The 14,219-nt window shown below is 40.2% G+C and overlaps 1 protein-coding gene across 1 annotated transcript in view; it reads left to right on the forward strand.

The window, feature by feature from the left end:
- Nucleotides 1–9,173, forward strand: part of DOCK8 (dedicator of cytokinesis 8) — a 70,703-nt gene extending 61,530 nt beyond the window's left edge. The window contains exons 38-46 of the mRNA XM_059834333.1: nt 2,144–2,287; nt 3,179–3,310; nt 4,095–4,229; nt 4,761–4,850; nt 5,286–5,522; nt 6,155–6,298; nt 7,338–7,444; nt 8,289–8,456; nt 9,110–9,173. Of these exons, the coding sequence (XP_059690316.1) occupies nt 2,144–2,287; nt 3,179–3,310; nt 4,095–4,229; nt 4,761–4,850; nt 5,286–5,522; nt 6,155–6,298; nt 7,338–7,444; nt 8,289–8,456; nt 9,110–9,173 (1,221 nt within the window). The remainder of the gene's footprint in view (nt 1–2,143; nt 2,288–3,178; nt 3,311–4,094; nt 4,230–4,760; nt 4,851–5,285; nt 5,523–6,154; nt 6,299–7,337; nt 7,445–8,288; nt 8,457–9,109) is intronic.
- Nucleotides 9,174–14,219: the final 5,046 nt, after the last annotated feature.

Raw genomic sequence — 14,219 nt, forward strand, 5'->3', positions numbered from 1 at the left:
TCCAGAAAACTGATTGTCAATAGAGTAACACATTTCCTTGTACTGTGCTAGACAAAACTGTATATGCTTCCCTCTGTGGAATCAGAACTATCCCTCGAAATCAGAACAGGATCACTTTCAGTGAAATTACCTTTGAGCTGAGTTCGTGTTTACACTAAATCCCCTTTGCAAGTGATAAGACAGATTTAGAGAGAGTATGAATTGCATATGGACTGACTTTAAAGCCTCTTTATATTACCACAGACAAGGACTCAGTGTGTGTGTCTACCTGCTGAAGCACAGGGCTAATTAGCCTGGGCTCAGCAGTAGCCTAATTCAACTGTGCTGTTTTGGGGATGTAGGTTGCAGGCTACCCTAGCCATACCTAACATGATAAGGGCTGGGGATCACAGTAAAACCCCTTGAGTTTACACGAGTGTTTCTTTTCCTTAGAGAAAAGTAGGCTCGTGAGGTCCAAAATAATTGCTGGTGATATACATGGTAACTTGTGTATTGCCTCTATTATATAAGGGACATATAAAATTCTTCATTATGAAAGGTAGATCGAGGCAAAAGCTGGATGAGGCATGTCCACTTCGCAAAAGATCATGCAAGCACCAGGAATATGTCATGAAGGCTCTCTCCTGCTACAGTGCATGGACTGTAAAACCTGGAAATACACACCTGACATTAGTTATTACAGGTTTACAGGCAAAGAAGAGATAATTGGTGTCTGTGACTTTCTTGGTTACTTTCATAAATAAATCACTCCTCTGTACTCTTTTCCCTTTGCTACAAAAAAAAAAAAAAAAAAAGCCACCAAAGGCCACATGCCATTCTGTGAAAACAGTCCTTAATGGCTACTGTTACAGAAAGGGAAAATCAGAAATTGAGCTGCAGCATAGATTGCATGAGTTGCGCTAGGTATGTGCCCAGGGAGGCTAACTCTTGTTGAAGTCACTATCTTCAGTGAGACTGGTAGGTAAAAAGTGGCTTGGGTATGCTAAAATGTCCTGCAGTTTTCCCTCTGGCTGAAATTCAGAGATATTCTTAACACATGCCAATGCTGTCCTGAGCTTTGTGCTCACCCTTCCAGTGGAGCTGACGTGATGTGCAGACTAGACACTGTGATGGCAGCATGGTTGGAGCAAATTTCACCCATAGAGAAATAAATACATCAACAAAACCCACAGGGTAAAGTCCCATGTTGCTAGTGATATGTCATGCCAATTCTTTATCTGAAATCTGATCAATAGTAACAGCCCTCAGTGTCTCTGCAATTTTATAAAGTTGGCTTTAAGGACTCGGCTAGCTAGCCAGCTGGCATCTATCCTACACTCAGACAGATTGTCATTGCCAGTTTCTGCTGAAGTGAGACACTGTGACACTAATTTAACTTCTTTCAATTACTAGCAAATCGAAGCTTAGCACTTCTGCTGCTGTTGAAAGTTACCTATGCTAGTTCCATACAGTATGTACACATATTTTAATGTTCATTTACACATATTTCTATGTATTATAAAATTTTTAATGTTGACTCTACTCAATGTCATTTATTCAAATGGATCCTGAAGAACTGTAGACATGTTATTTCATGGTCTAGAATCTCAAAGAATGACTGACACTGTGTACTTTATCTAGCTTTATTTAAACACACAATAAGATCAGTAACTTTAGCAAGAAACCGAGTAAATTCTGCAGGATCAAGGTGTAATATGGCAGAGGCTGAAACAAGAAGCAGCATTCAATTATTGCAGTTTTTAGAGCAATATTGTCTGTGTCCTACTTCTCCTTTTCTTGCAAAAGTCAAATCAACAACTTGAAAGTTCAACTTCTTCAAGCAGGTGGTAGGAGGTCCAGGGTGTAGCTTGGAATTTCCCACCCCCGGGCACCATGACCCCTGCAGCATGGGAGACTGCGCTCATTGCAGCTTCGTGGAAACCCAGCTGACAGAGGGAGGCCAGTTTGCGACCTACAGGAGTCTGCCTCTTCAACTGGAGGGGAGAAAGAAAGTTTAGGATTCTTGTAGCGAAACTCCCTGGCTGCACTTGTATAATCTCATTCTTCTTCCCATCATGTAAATATGTTGAAACTGTTTCTGCCTTGATCTTTATGATAGGCTATTGATCTAGGTTTCTGATTTCTCTGCTGTAATGTATTTTAGAATATATCGTCCAATCTGCTGGAGGAATCTGCTGTTTCAGATGATGTTTTGTCTCCAGATGAAGATGGTATATGTTCTGGGAGGTATTTCTCAGAAAGTGGCCTGGTAGGGCTACTGGAACAAGCAGCAGAGCTCTTCAGCACGGTGAGTGAGGGCCAAAATCACCGGGAGATGGAGTGGGGCTATCTGGGCCAGATCCATAGCTGATTTTCCTGCACGTGAGGAAACAAAGTCTTACTGCTAAAGCAGGCTCCACAGATCTGCCCCACTGCAAACAACAAGAGGTAGAGACACATCTTATGGCTGGCCCAGCCCTGCCTCAGCCAGGTTGGCTAAGCTCAGCTTTTCAGGTAGCCTAGCTCAGCCGTATATCCACCTCTACTGTGCAGACTACAGGTAGCATCAGCAGAAAGTGATTGTCCCAGGCATGAACCAAGACTTTTGGTTGGTATTTTCATGGAATAATACATTTAAGAAAAAGATCTTGCTTAAACTATAGATTTTAGAAGGCATGTGAGAGTTACTCCTGTGCTTTTACAGAGCATACAACCACCAGCCTCATAATCTACACTTATCATGTGAAGAGTCATAATGTTAATACTCAAGCAGCTCATCATATTGCTGTAGTGCTACAGAGAACATATGATTTAGCATCTCTGAAGATATCATTTGGGTTCCTTTGTCCAGATGCAGTTCTGGTTGCCGTGAACCATACATGCTAAACAAATCCATTTCCTTCTGCTCACCTGCTCACCCTGAGCAGAAGCTGTGTGCTTTACGCAGGGATTTGGGCTTGAGAGCCCAACAGATCAGAGATCCAAATTAGATCCAGGTTGTTTTTTGCAGCTCAGAACTACCCATTTACTATTACTAATTTTTAGAAAGCTAAAACAAGCAACATAGCAGATTAAAAGATGAGTCCCATAAATCCCCTTTTCAGACAGGCCATTGATGGAGATCTAGTTTCTTTTCAGAGTGCATGAGGACTCATTTCTTTTCTTCTATTTTTTTCCTTTTTTTTTTTTTTCTCCCAAGGGGGGATTGTATGAAACTGTGAATGAGGTGTACAAAATTGTCATCCCCATACTGGAAGCACATCGAGACTTCAGGAAGCTTACCTTGACACACAGCAAGCTACAGAAGGCCTTTGACAGCATTATTAATAAGGTACTCGTGAGGCAAGGCACTGCTAGCAAGACATATTGCTGGGTTGCACTGTTTGTTTAAGACTGGTGATAATAAAACTGTTCATGTGAAATAGATCCATTTCCTTTTTCTAACAAAAGCTTCCATCTGCTTTGTTCTACCTACAAAGGGTACCTACAGTGAAAAGAGGCTCTATCCTCTCTGCAGGAAAAAGCAGAGGTTAATATAAAACTCTTTCAGAGTTACAGAAAAATAGCTGAACAGGTCAAACTTAGAACAAGAACATGCATGATTCCACCTGGCCACATCTATTTAAGAAAAATAACTTTATTGTCAATTAACTAGTGTTTTCAGCTATAAAACGGAAGAAATGCAAAAGCCTAGCTAAATTCTCAGCACTCATACTGCCCCTTTCCTTCTCTTTCTCCAGAAGAATTTTAGTGCTGAGTCTAGTCAGTTTCAAATTCTTATCAGTTTTCCTTGCAAAATTTTTATTTTGTTAATGTGTATCCAGTGGAATTAAAAAACAATAAGTTATTTTGTTTTGCAAAAGTCAATTCATGATTAGCTTAAATTTTAAGTTAGATTTCAGTCAAATGTCCCCTTAATTTGTATGCTTTCCTTCATGAATATGTACTTCTAATCCATCAGCACTGAAGATTCATAGAATTAGCTCTGAAATAGGGAAAATGTAGGATTAGTGGGTTTTCTTATACATCAACAAGGAAAAAAGGCATCCAAATACTACAACATTGACATAAAAAAATAAGTAATTGTAAATTTCCTCTTTCTTTTTATCAATTAGGGTCAAAAGAGAATGTTTGGAACTTACTTCCGTGTTGGTTTCTATGGATCCAAATTTGGGGACTTGGATGAACAGGAATTTGTTTATAAGGAGCCTGCAATTACCAAACTTCCTGAGATTTCTCACAGATTAGAGGTAAAAAAAACCCATTATGTTAATATGATCTCCAATGTCATGTTATACTTCCTAATGAACCCATACAGTTCTAATAGTATTATTGTTATATAAAAACCAGTAACAAACTGATTTGTACCATAGATTATTTCCTTTGTGTATATCCTTTCCATTGTAACCCTTTTTACAGCATAATGATGAAAGTGATCCATTCTCTTGAGGCCATGTCTCTTATGTGCAGGCCTGTAATACATTGAATTATTTGATTTGAGCATGCCAGATATTTGCTTTGGTATCTTTTCAGCTTTTTCATGGAACTGCAATGTTCCCTTCTGATCACTTTACCTCGAGTTCTGCTTTTTTGTGAGCAACTCACACTGATATTTGTCAGAAAGATGCCTTACCCTGGCCAGCTGTCGTTCATGAAGCAGTATACTGGCTGTACAGAGCCCAGAAATTGTCATGGTTACTCCTTTCTCCTAAAGGCATGCAGATCATTAGCATTGTGTTAAGGACTAAAAACACCCCGGGATAATTCTGTTTCCTTTCCAGGGATTTTATGGCCAGTGTTTTGGGGAGGATGCTGTGGAAGTGATTAAGGACTCCGCTCCTGTAGACAAAAGAAAGCTGGATCCCAATAAGGTAGGGAAAGTACTGCTGAGAGTGTTGAGTGCTTTGTTACAAAAGAGAAAGGATGGGAGGGGGATCCCCTTGAAACTTTTGTGCTCAAACATTAAGGCACCAAAAAAACCCCCAACTTGGCTGTATCTCTGTGCCTAGGGAATGTCCTTAAAGCCTCTGTGAAAGGCTTAGTTTGGTAGCTTGTCACGGAGTGTGGAAATTAAAGTTCTAATGCCTGGACCCTGCTCTGGCTCTGATCCTGAGTTAAGCTGTGCCCCTTGCCAGAGGCAAGTTTTGTCAGCTGTGAAGAAGAGAAGGAGCCCTGAAGGATTTGCAGCTCTGTGCTCTTCCAGACCATGCTTAGCCGATGTGAACTATGGGGTATTTCACATATGCCGTTCCTTTTACACTTCTTGGGTTGTAATGTACTGTAATGGTTCTTCCCTCTTTTCTCAGGCATACATACAGATTACTTTTGTGGAGCCATATTTTGATGAGTATGAGATGAAAGACAGGGTAACCTATTTTGAGAAGAACTTCAACCTCTGTCGATTCATGTACACTACGCCTTTCACCATGGATGGGCGCCCCAGAGGAGAGCTTAGCGAGCAATACAAGAGGAACACCATCCTAACAACAATGCATGCTTTCCCCTACATCAAAACTAGAATCAATGTCATCCAAAAAGAAGAGGTAATTGGGTTTTGAGGTCAGATCTAATTTCTCAGGGGCTCAAGGAGTCTCTGGGTGGGAAGATTTTCAAATTCTATGCTTGGCAGAAAAAAAGAAGGCTGAATTTCTCAGACATCTTACTCTCATAAATAGGAATGGCACAGAATGGGTAGACAAATGCAAGATGGGTATTTACTATGGAGAAGAGAGGATAGTGAGTGTATATTCTTCTTTTGACCTCGCGGTTGTAATGCTGTGTAGGAGGATGTGTGGAGCTCTATTTATGGCTGTGCTTCTAGCTGATAAAGCACACTCAAAGAACTAAATTGGGCTCAGAGCTGGTTTAGAGACAGGGAAGCTTTATAGAGGTAGGAAATGCAAAACCATTTCAGACATGAAGTCAGTAACTTAGAATAACAGCAAATTTATGCAAACAGGGAGTTAGATCCACATCCTATTCTTGCAAATGGTAAGATGTCAAAGAGCTTTGGATTAGATGCAGCGTCTACCAAGATGACGATTGAACAGTCATCCTGGATTTCACAACTACTGCTTTTGGCATGGGACAATAATAGCGGCATTGCCAGATTTAGAACAGGTCAACTGCATGCATGATTCAGGTAATGAAGCATCTTTTCTTCCATTTCCATTAGTTTATTTTAACCCCAATTGAAGTTGCTATTGAAGATATGCGGAAAAAAACACAAGAATTAACTGCAGCCACGAACCAAGAACCACCAGATGCCAAAATGCTCCAGATGGTTTTGCAGGGCTCAGTTGGAGCCACTGTAAATCAGGTAAGGGATCCAAATAAGCCAGATGAAGAGTTTCTGCATACTTTTCTCGTTGTGCTTTCTTTTTCGCTCTCATCTCTTGCACTGGAAGTAGTATCTCTAGTCAGACACATTTAGTCACAAAGTGCATTTAAACTTCATCCCTTGATATTTAGTCATTGCATACTGTTCATTAGGTATGCTTTTGGTGTAAGTGCTCGTGGAAGTGCAGTCTTGGTTGTAGGTGCAGAAACTCACAGCAGCCTTGTGAATGCATCCAAAGATTTTCCATCTCTAGCACACTAGCCATCTCAGCCATTTTGTTCACTCCAGGTCTGTCCTTGGGGAATGGGAATAATAATAACAATTCTGCTGTGGGACCACCACAAACTCACAGTTTCACAGAAAACGCATGAAATCAAGACCTGAGTGCCCCAAAAGAAAACTGAGATGCAATAATTACAACATTCATATGACTGCTAACAAAAAAAGGCAATGAAAAAAAAAAGTAAAATGAAAGAATGAAAACATAACTGAGAGAAAACTTGGCATTATCCACAATTTCACAAAGCTTGGTTTCTTTGCTGAAAGCCTAAATACTCTCAGTTTCTCCAGATACTTCATCAACCAAAGCCTCTAGTCTGAAGTAACACATTGCTGTAAGCTTTGGAAAGAGTGGTCCTTTTCTGGGCTGGGCTTACTTAACTCCCTTGGGTCTTGTAATGCCACACATAGGAGCTGTGTTTCTCCCATGTAAGCAGGTTTGGCTGTAGAGCTATCCCAGCTCTTCTCTTCTGAGTAGAATTTGTCTGTTCCCTTTTTTGTGGGGCTGGAGAAGAAATAAAAACAGGAGAGGATAAAATATGATGAGCAAAAACTCTGCTTGCCAAGGGAAAAATAGGGGGGGAAAAGGAGCAAAAAGCCATCCTGTTATGGTGACTAGGCATAGTTTTCTTTTCTTTCATAATTCCATTCATGAAATAACAAACAGCTTAACCAAACGTGTGGTCTGTTTTTAGTCTAAGCAGTTGTTTTTGACGTTTTCCTATGTTATTCCTATAAGGGACCGCTAGAGGTAGCACAAGTGTTCCTGGCTGAAATTCCAGCAGACCCCAAACTTTATCGACATCACAACAAGCTGAGGTTGTGCTTCAAAGAGTTTATAATGAGGTCAGTAAAACAAAATTGAAATGCTGAATTGTATCAATAAAGCAAATAATGCCAATAAGCAACGATAATATGACTGTGCAATTAATTACGCAAGTTAGCATCATGAGTCCTGGCATCTCACACTTAAGACACTTGGTCCAGACTTGTTACATCTGTTTCATGGTCAATGCTTTGGTAGGCTTTGCATCCCAAATGGGAGCAAATTTTAACACTACAAACTAATTATGTAGAAATCAAGATCTTCCATTTGTTTTATCTTTTGACATTTTACAGAAATCAAGCATTTCAGACTATTGCCTTGATTTTATTTTTAATAAAATGATATTTTTATGTAGGAAGCTGTTCATAAGAAAACATTTGACCCCCTCTGTGAAGCATACACATTGCTTTAGTTATGCTTATAAATCTTAACAAGCTATATACGTACATATAGCAAGATATTCATCTCCTTAGTCCAAACAAGGCATAACTGCTGAAGGATAAGTTTGAGGTAAATAAAAATGAGCCTTATGCAGAAGACACAGCCTCTACTCTCTGCTGTTGTCATTGCGTCTGTTTACAGCAAGTAGGCAGGTACCTCAGTGTTCTGCGATCATTAAATTTGTTTTTTATTAGCTTCCTCATGCATTTCTAATGTCTTAAAAATATAACCTCAATTTGTGTACTTGGAAAAGACAGAGGTTTCGTATTAGTTCATTATAATTTTGGACTTGACAAGTTATCAGAGGAATGCCTAGCCCAGAGAAGCTGGATCCTTGGCTATACAGATTACCTAACAGAAGTTAATGAGTGTAACAGAAGTAGGTGATACATGTCATGCCTTTTTTTCTTTCCTTTTGCCTAGGTGTGGCGAAGCAGTGGAAAAAAACAAGCGCCTTATTACTGCTGACCAGCGGGAATATCAACTAGAGCTCAGAAAGAACTACGGGAAGCTGAAGGAGAACCTTAGGCCCATGATTGAGAGGAAGATCCCAGAGCTGTACAAACCTGTAGTGAAAGTCCACAGCACAAGGTACAGTTAGGGCAGGATTATCTGTTGTAGCTATACAAAAAGATGACATTTTTGCAAAGAAGAAAGGCAGTTTTACTGGCAGCTAAAAACAGGCCATAATATACACTGCCAACTTCATACTTGATTAAACAAGTCTGCTGACTTCCACTGGAGCTGAATGTATTATTAACTGTGTTTCTCAAGCTGCTTACTCCTGCGGTATGGGATTTATGTCATTTTAATGCATCATTAGAGAAGACTTCCCCCTCACCCTAATGAAAAGGGGCCCTAATGAAATCTTGCCATTTTGTCAACATTTTAAGCCAGGAAGGAGATAGAACAGGTATGGGTTTGTTTTGAACACATGGCACCATGTGGTGTTAGCCAGCATGCAGTAAGAGCGATCCTTTCACTCCCAGATAACATAATCCAATTTAGTCCCATAACTGAGACAGAAGAGTCCTAACTTACGTTCTTTACTTATGAATATACACCTCTTCACAAAGCCGCTGTGTCCAGTGTGGGGTGGGAGCAGAAGAAGGAATATGCCTCTGACCTGCCAACACGTAACATGTTTCAGCTGATGATTTGTCAGCTGCTTCTTTTCACAAGGCAGGTATTTCTTGGATTCTTTTTCATTTGCCAACTTTATTTATGGATCTGTTTCATTGCAGGGAATCTTTTCGTAACCACAGTTTTAGGAAATATGATGCCCAGACTTCTTCACAAAGCACCTAAGGAATAGCTGCTTTGGCCAAGGAAGAGCTTCATGCTGCAAGCCAGAAGTGATGGGGTATTCAGCACCTATGAAATCGGGAATCTCACAAGACAGCATGTACACTTTCTGGACAGCACACAGAAAAGCATTTATACAAGTTCACTGAATGAAAACTGGGGGATGACTCCTAATCAACCACATCTCATGAGGGCTTGGGAAGGAAGGGGGTGCTTTTTAGATACTTTTGCATATATTGTAAAATAATCATATAATGCAGAGCGGTGGACCATTAGAGTGGTCAGTGGCAAGAGGTCAGTCACCACTAGCTAACAGACACAGAACTCTGTGTGGTTTGGTTGAGGTGTTAGGTGAATCGAAACAACATGTCTAAGGGACACTGACAAATTATGTCTATTTATGGTCCTTTTCCAAGACAGCATTTATCCAGGTGCTTCTGGCAATGGAGCACTTTCTGCAAGTTAATCATATGCTAAAATGCTGTCTTAATGAGGAGGGACATGGTCCCCTGCTCGGTGTTTGCTGAGCTGGAGCTGTAGGAAAGAATAATTTTCTCAATCAGTTTCTGTCACCAGTTTCTATCATGGTCCTTAACTGCAGGGAGAGTTCTGCACGTTTTCTCAACCAAAGCTTGGAAAGCAAAAAGTAGCAATAAATAATTCTTATAGATCTTCTAAATTTTTTTCTAAGTATAGGGCCACAGTTGGATTTCTTAATAATCAGTGTCTTGTTTAGCAAAGCTAACAAATAATAGTTTAAAAAGAAGATGCTAAGCTATGAGTGATTCTTTTACTATATAATGCTCTTATGTAGATAACTTTACTCAAAATTAACCACAGAACCGCACAGTGAGGATTTCCTACAAAGCACTTCACTCAGGCTTTACTGCAGCTTAAGAGAAATTAGCATGTAATTTATAATACCTAATGCTTAGTATTTTCTGAACCCTGAGCAAACATTTTACTAAATAATCTTTACAGTACTTCTCTGAAGTAAGGAAATATTATTACAATTTTGCAGATGAAGATGTTGAGAGAGAGAGAGAGATTAGGACTTTGGAACTCATTTAGTGAGACAATGCCAGAGCCACAATTTGTATTGTGACCATGCTTACCATGTAATATTTGTATTTTGAAACAAAGACCCATGAAAGCATCCCTTGATATTACTTCCTTCCCTCCACCTTATCAGGGTTTTGGAAATTATAGTTTAATGCTGATTAAAGTAACCAATCCCATTTGCCCAAACACAGAATTTAATGTTAAAATTAAATGAAATGGTGGAATTAAGTTTTTCCTTGAACTTCATTTTAGAAAATTACCATGAACTTTCTCAGAGCTTTCTCACATGCCACGTGTTTCTAAATGCAAAGTGTCTTTGCTCCAAAAGTATAAGGGAGATTCGGGCTGCTGCTTTTAGTGGAAGGATTTTGACTTTTTATGGTCATCTGCAGCCTTGCCATTTGATAATAGGAATTTTCCCAGCACTTCATTGACATCTGAGCGAGTCAGATTTTGAATGTGCTGTGTAGAAGATTCATAGGGATGATCAAACAAGATGAGATGTGAAAATAGGTGAAATAAACCCTTTACTCACATAGCACTTGGAGTGTAAGAAAGCATTTCCCTCCTCATTCATAGTATTGTTAAATGCAATACTCAGGAGTAAGTACTCTGTGATTTTGAAGTGAATGCATTCAAAGTACGTAAGAAAATGGTATAAAAAGCTCAAAGCAAAAGATGCCTCCATGCAGTGGCTTCTCTGCATTCAAGTTGCTTTGAAACAGTTCTAAGTTGAAAAGATGATTAATTTCCCAAAGCTTTGAAGCTATGAGATCTCTGCCTGTCAGAACCTAGCCCCTTATCTATTGTTTTTAACAGCCTGTTTGGGAGAAAGGTCAGAATGCTGTCATCTATCAACCCCATAATCCAACCTCATTGTTTACAAGATGCTTATCCTTTACAGCCTAAATAACAGAAACCTCAGGTAAACAAAAAACCCCTACAGGTGTACAACATGCTAGGTAAAAGTAATGAAGTGTTTCATGTTGTGTGGTCCTTGAACTGAAAGAGTGCTCAGGATAATATGAACGCTGAAGGACTCTTCACTCACATTTTACAAGCTGAGCACCCCTCAACCGGTTGGCCAGTCTTGCCCTCAGTTTGTAGCTCGTGTTGTCCCTTCCACGTGGTTTGTACATTTCTTTCAAGAGTTGAACTACGTGAAATGTAAATTTTCTACCTTATCATATTAATTTTCCAATAAAGTGACTGTTTCACAGGATGTTCAGAAGTGCCTTTGTGTTGCACCTTACACCTCGACAGAATTCAGCCAGAAAGAAAATTTCAGTAGGATCAACCTTTCCTTGAAGAAGCATCATTCAGCAGAAAATACAAAGATTTGGGCAGGGGAGGTGTCAGTCTGTCTTTGGGATAAATTGTGTCTGTTGCAGGGGTAACAGGCAACAATTTGCTTCCCAACTTCTTTTTTCATTCAGCATCCATGAAGAATGGCAGGGAAAAGCTCAGCGACAGTAGCGCTCTCCTATCTTCCTCTGGTGTGTAGGTGTAAAGCAGAAACATGCCTGATTCTTGCATGACACACCATCTGGGTGATTCAAGACTAAGCGGAGTTGCATGTGTCCACACTAGTTAGGACCAGGGCTAAACTACTGAGGCTGTCACAGGGGAACCAGCAAGCGAGGCACAGAACTACACCCATCCCGGTCCAGAGATTCCCACAGGTGTCTTGGATGGGAGTTCACCATAGCTCACTTACTCCTTGCATTTACCATCAGCGAGCACTGGCTTTAAGGAGCGTGGTGCTGGTTTTGGGGCTGGAATCCTTTAGCTCAGCGCGAGCGCCTCTCTTTTCACCACCCCAGCCGTGCCCCGTCCCGCTGCAGGGCGCAGGGGCAGGCTGTGACCAGCAGCGTCAGGTCTGTACATAGCCCCATCGCCCATCAGAGCACAGCTGATCCAAATCAGGTGTGAGCACACACTCGCACGTCTGCCAGCGTGCAGACAGCATGCGTAGGTAAGGAGTCCATGCTGGCTGTGACCAGACCAACAATAATGCCCAGAAGTATAAACTAACCTTTCAGCATGTTTTGAACACACTTGAACAGTCAAGGTGGGTGCTTTTGGTCAGCACTACTGATCCTGCATGGGCAGCCCTAACACTAGATTTCCTGGTTTGCAGAACAGCAGCCATAAAGGGAGCACACCTTTCACACGGCATGAAAAAAATCACACATTCAAGGCTTCAGCAGGCGCTGGACTCAACAGGCATGACCGTGAGTAGCTGTAGTCACACTTGTGCCGGGTAAAGAGAAATGAGGTGTTGTCACCTACAACTGGCATGTCTGTGTTACACGACCTCTCTCTGGAAGCTGAACGCTTCCTCCTTCGCTTTCCCACCAATGTGAAGACTTGGAAAGATGAAAGCAAACATTTTAATTCCTTTTTTTGTTTTTACTTTTTGTCTGTTTGCAGTATCATCATCTCAAATATTTCAGAAAGGGGAATTAAAGCTCAGCAGACACCCTGACACAGAGCCAGCTAGGACTTTTTAAGGTGTTACAATCTCTCAAAGCAATGCTTGTTGTGAAAATGAAGCACATGATAACAGTGTTTTACTGTGTTATCTGCATGACACTGCATGACAGTGCTGCTGCCTTCTGGTAGGCAGGGACACGTACAAGGAGTGTTCACAGGGTGTTGCCATCATTAGTGCTGAATTTGGGAGTGGGGTAATTTGGGAAGTAGCGCAGCTGACTATGTTTTAACCATCTTTTAAACCAGTTAAACAGAGTAATTAAAAAATAATCAACAGTTCTTGATAAGTCATCTCAGGTTGGGTAACGCTCCGGTCTAATCAGTGCACTGAAAGCAGAAGGGGCCCCTGTGGAAAAAATCCTTTTTGATTACATGAATAAAGGCAGTGCACACTCACAGTAGAGCTCAATTAGTGTTTGGGAAGGTAACAGTAAAATCTGGCATTGATTAAGTGCCTGACATATTGAATATGTTTCTGTGACTCCTTATGTTTTTAGTGAGCGATTGGTTTAAAGGAAGCATTTTCATGCAAAAACTGTCTTCCAAGTGTTCAAAAATCAAAAAACTAACCTTGATGAAGTTTTTTGCAAAAACAATGTAGTCACTCAATATTGCTCAGTAAAAAATCCTGAAAACATCAAACTAAATGTTTAGCTTATCAAAACAAACTAACTAAAAACCCAAAGACCCTCAATAGCAGTTTTTCTAGGATTAGTTTAGAAAGCCTTGAAAGTGATAACATTTTGTTCTGCTTGTTTGTTCTAAGCAATCTGCTGCTTTGTACCCTTCAGAACAAAATTTTCCCTTTAGGAAAAAAAATGCAAAGTTGCATTCTACTTTTTTTTTTTATTATTTCCCTTAATAAATTTAACAGAGCATACGCTATGGTGTCCAGAGCTAACCATGCATTTAGTCCTGTTACTGCACAGATGCACTATTTATAAGCTACATACCTTCTCAGTGGAAACAGTTGTGAGAGGGAAAATTGGTATGTACTTGTTTAAATGCCATATATACAAAATGAAAAGACACCTAAATGCAAATCATTACACACTTTTTTTCCTATGCTATAAAATTTATTTCATATTTCTGTCTATCTGTGGACCTAATACTTCTTCTAGAACTATTTATTTTTACAGGAATAAGATTTTTCCCTATCTGCCTCTATTAATGAAGTATTCCTAAACATAGATTCGATGCCTACTAGGACTGGTGAAATCCAAATTACAAAGGAAGGTAAACTGATAACCAAAGGGACAAGGTATTTCAGCTGGATGGCAGGAGGACTATGTCTTGCACTACTTAACAAACACCTGTAAAAAAAATGGAAGGGAAGATTTCCTACCACACATTTCCGACTTTCCCAAATGTGAATGTCTGCACAAATTTCTGTTCCCCAAGGAGAGCTCTATGAAAAAACAGAAAAAGCAAGCTTAGCACTGCTGATACATCTAGAACATGAAAGTGCCAGAAAGCTGTCTTAAAACCGTA

This window comes from Gavia stellata, chromosome Z (genome assembly GCF_030936135.1).
Source record: "Gavia stellata isolate bGavSte3 chromosome Z, bGavSte3.hap2, whole genome shotgun sequence".
Lineage (NCBI taxonomy): Eukaryota > Metazoa > Chordata > Aves > Gaviiformes > Gaviidae > Gavia > Gavia stellata.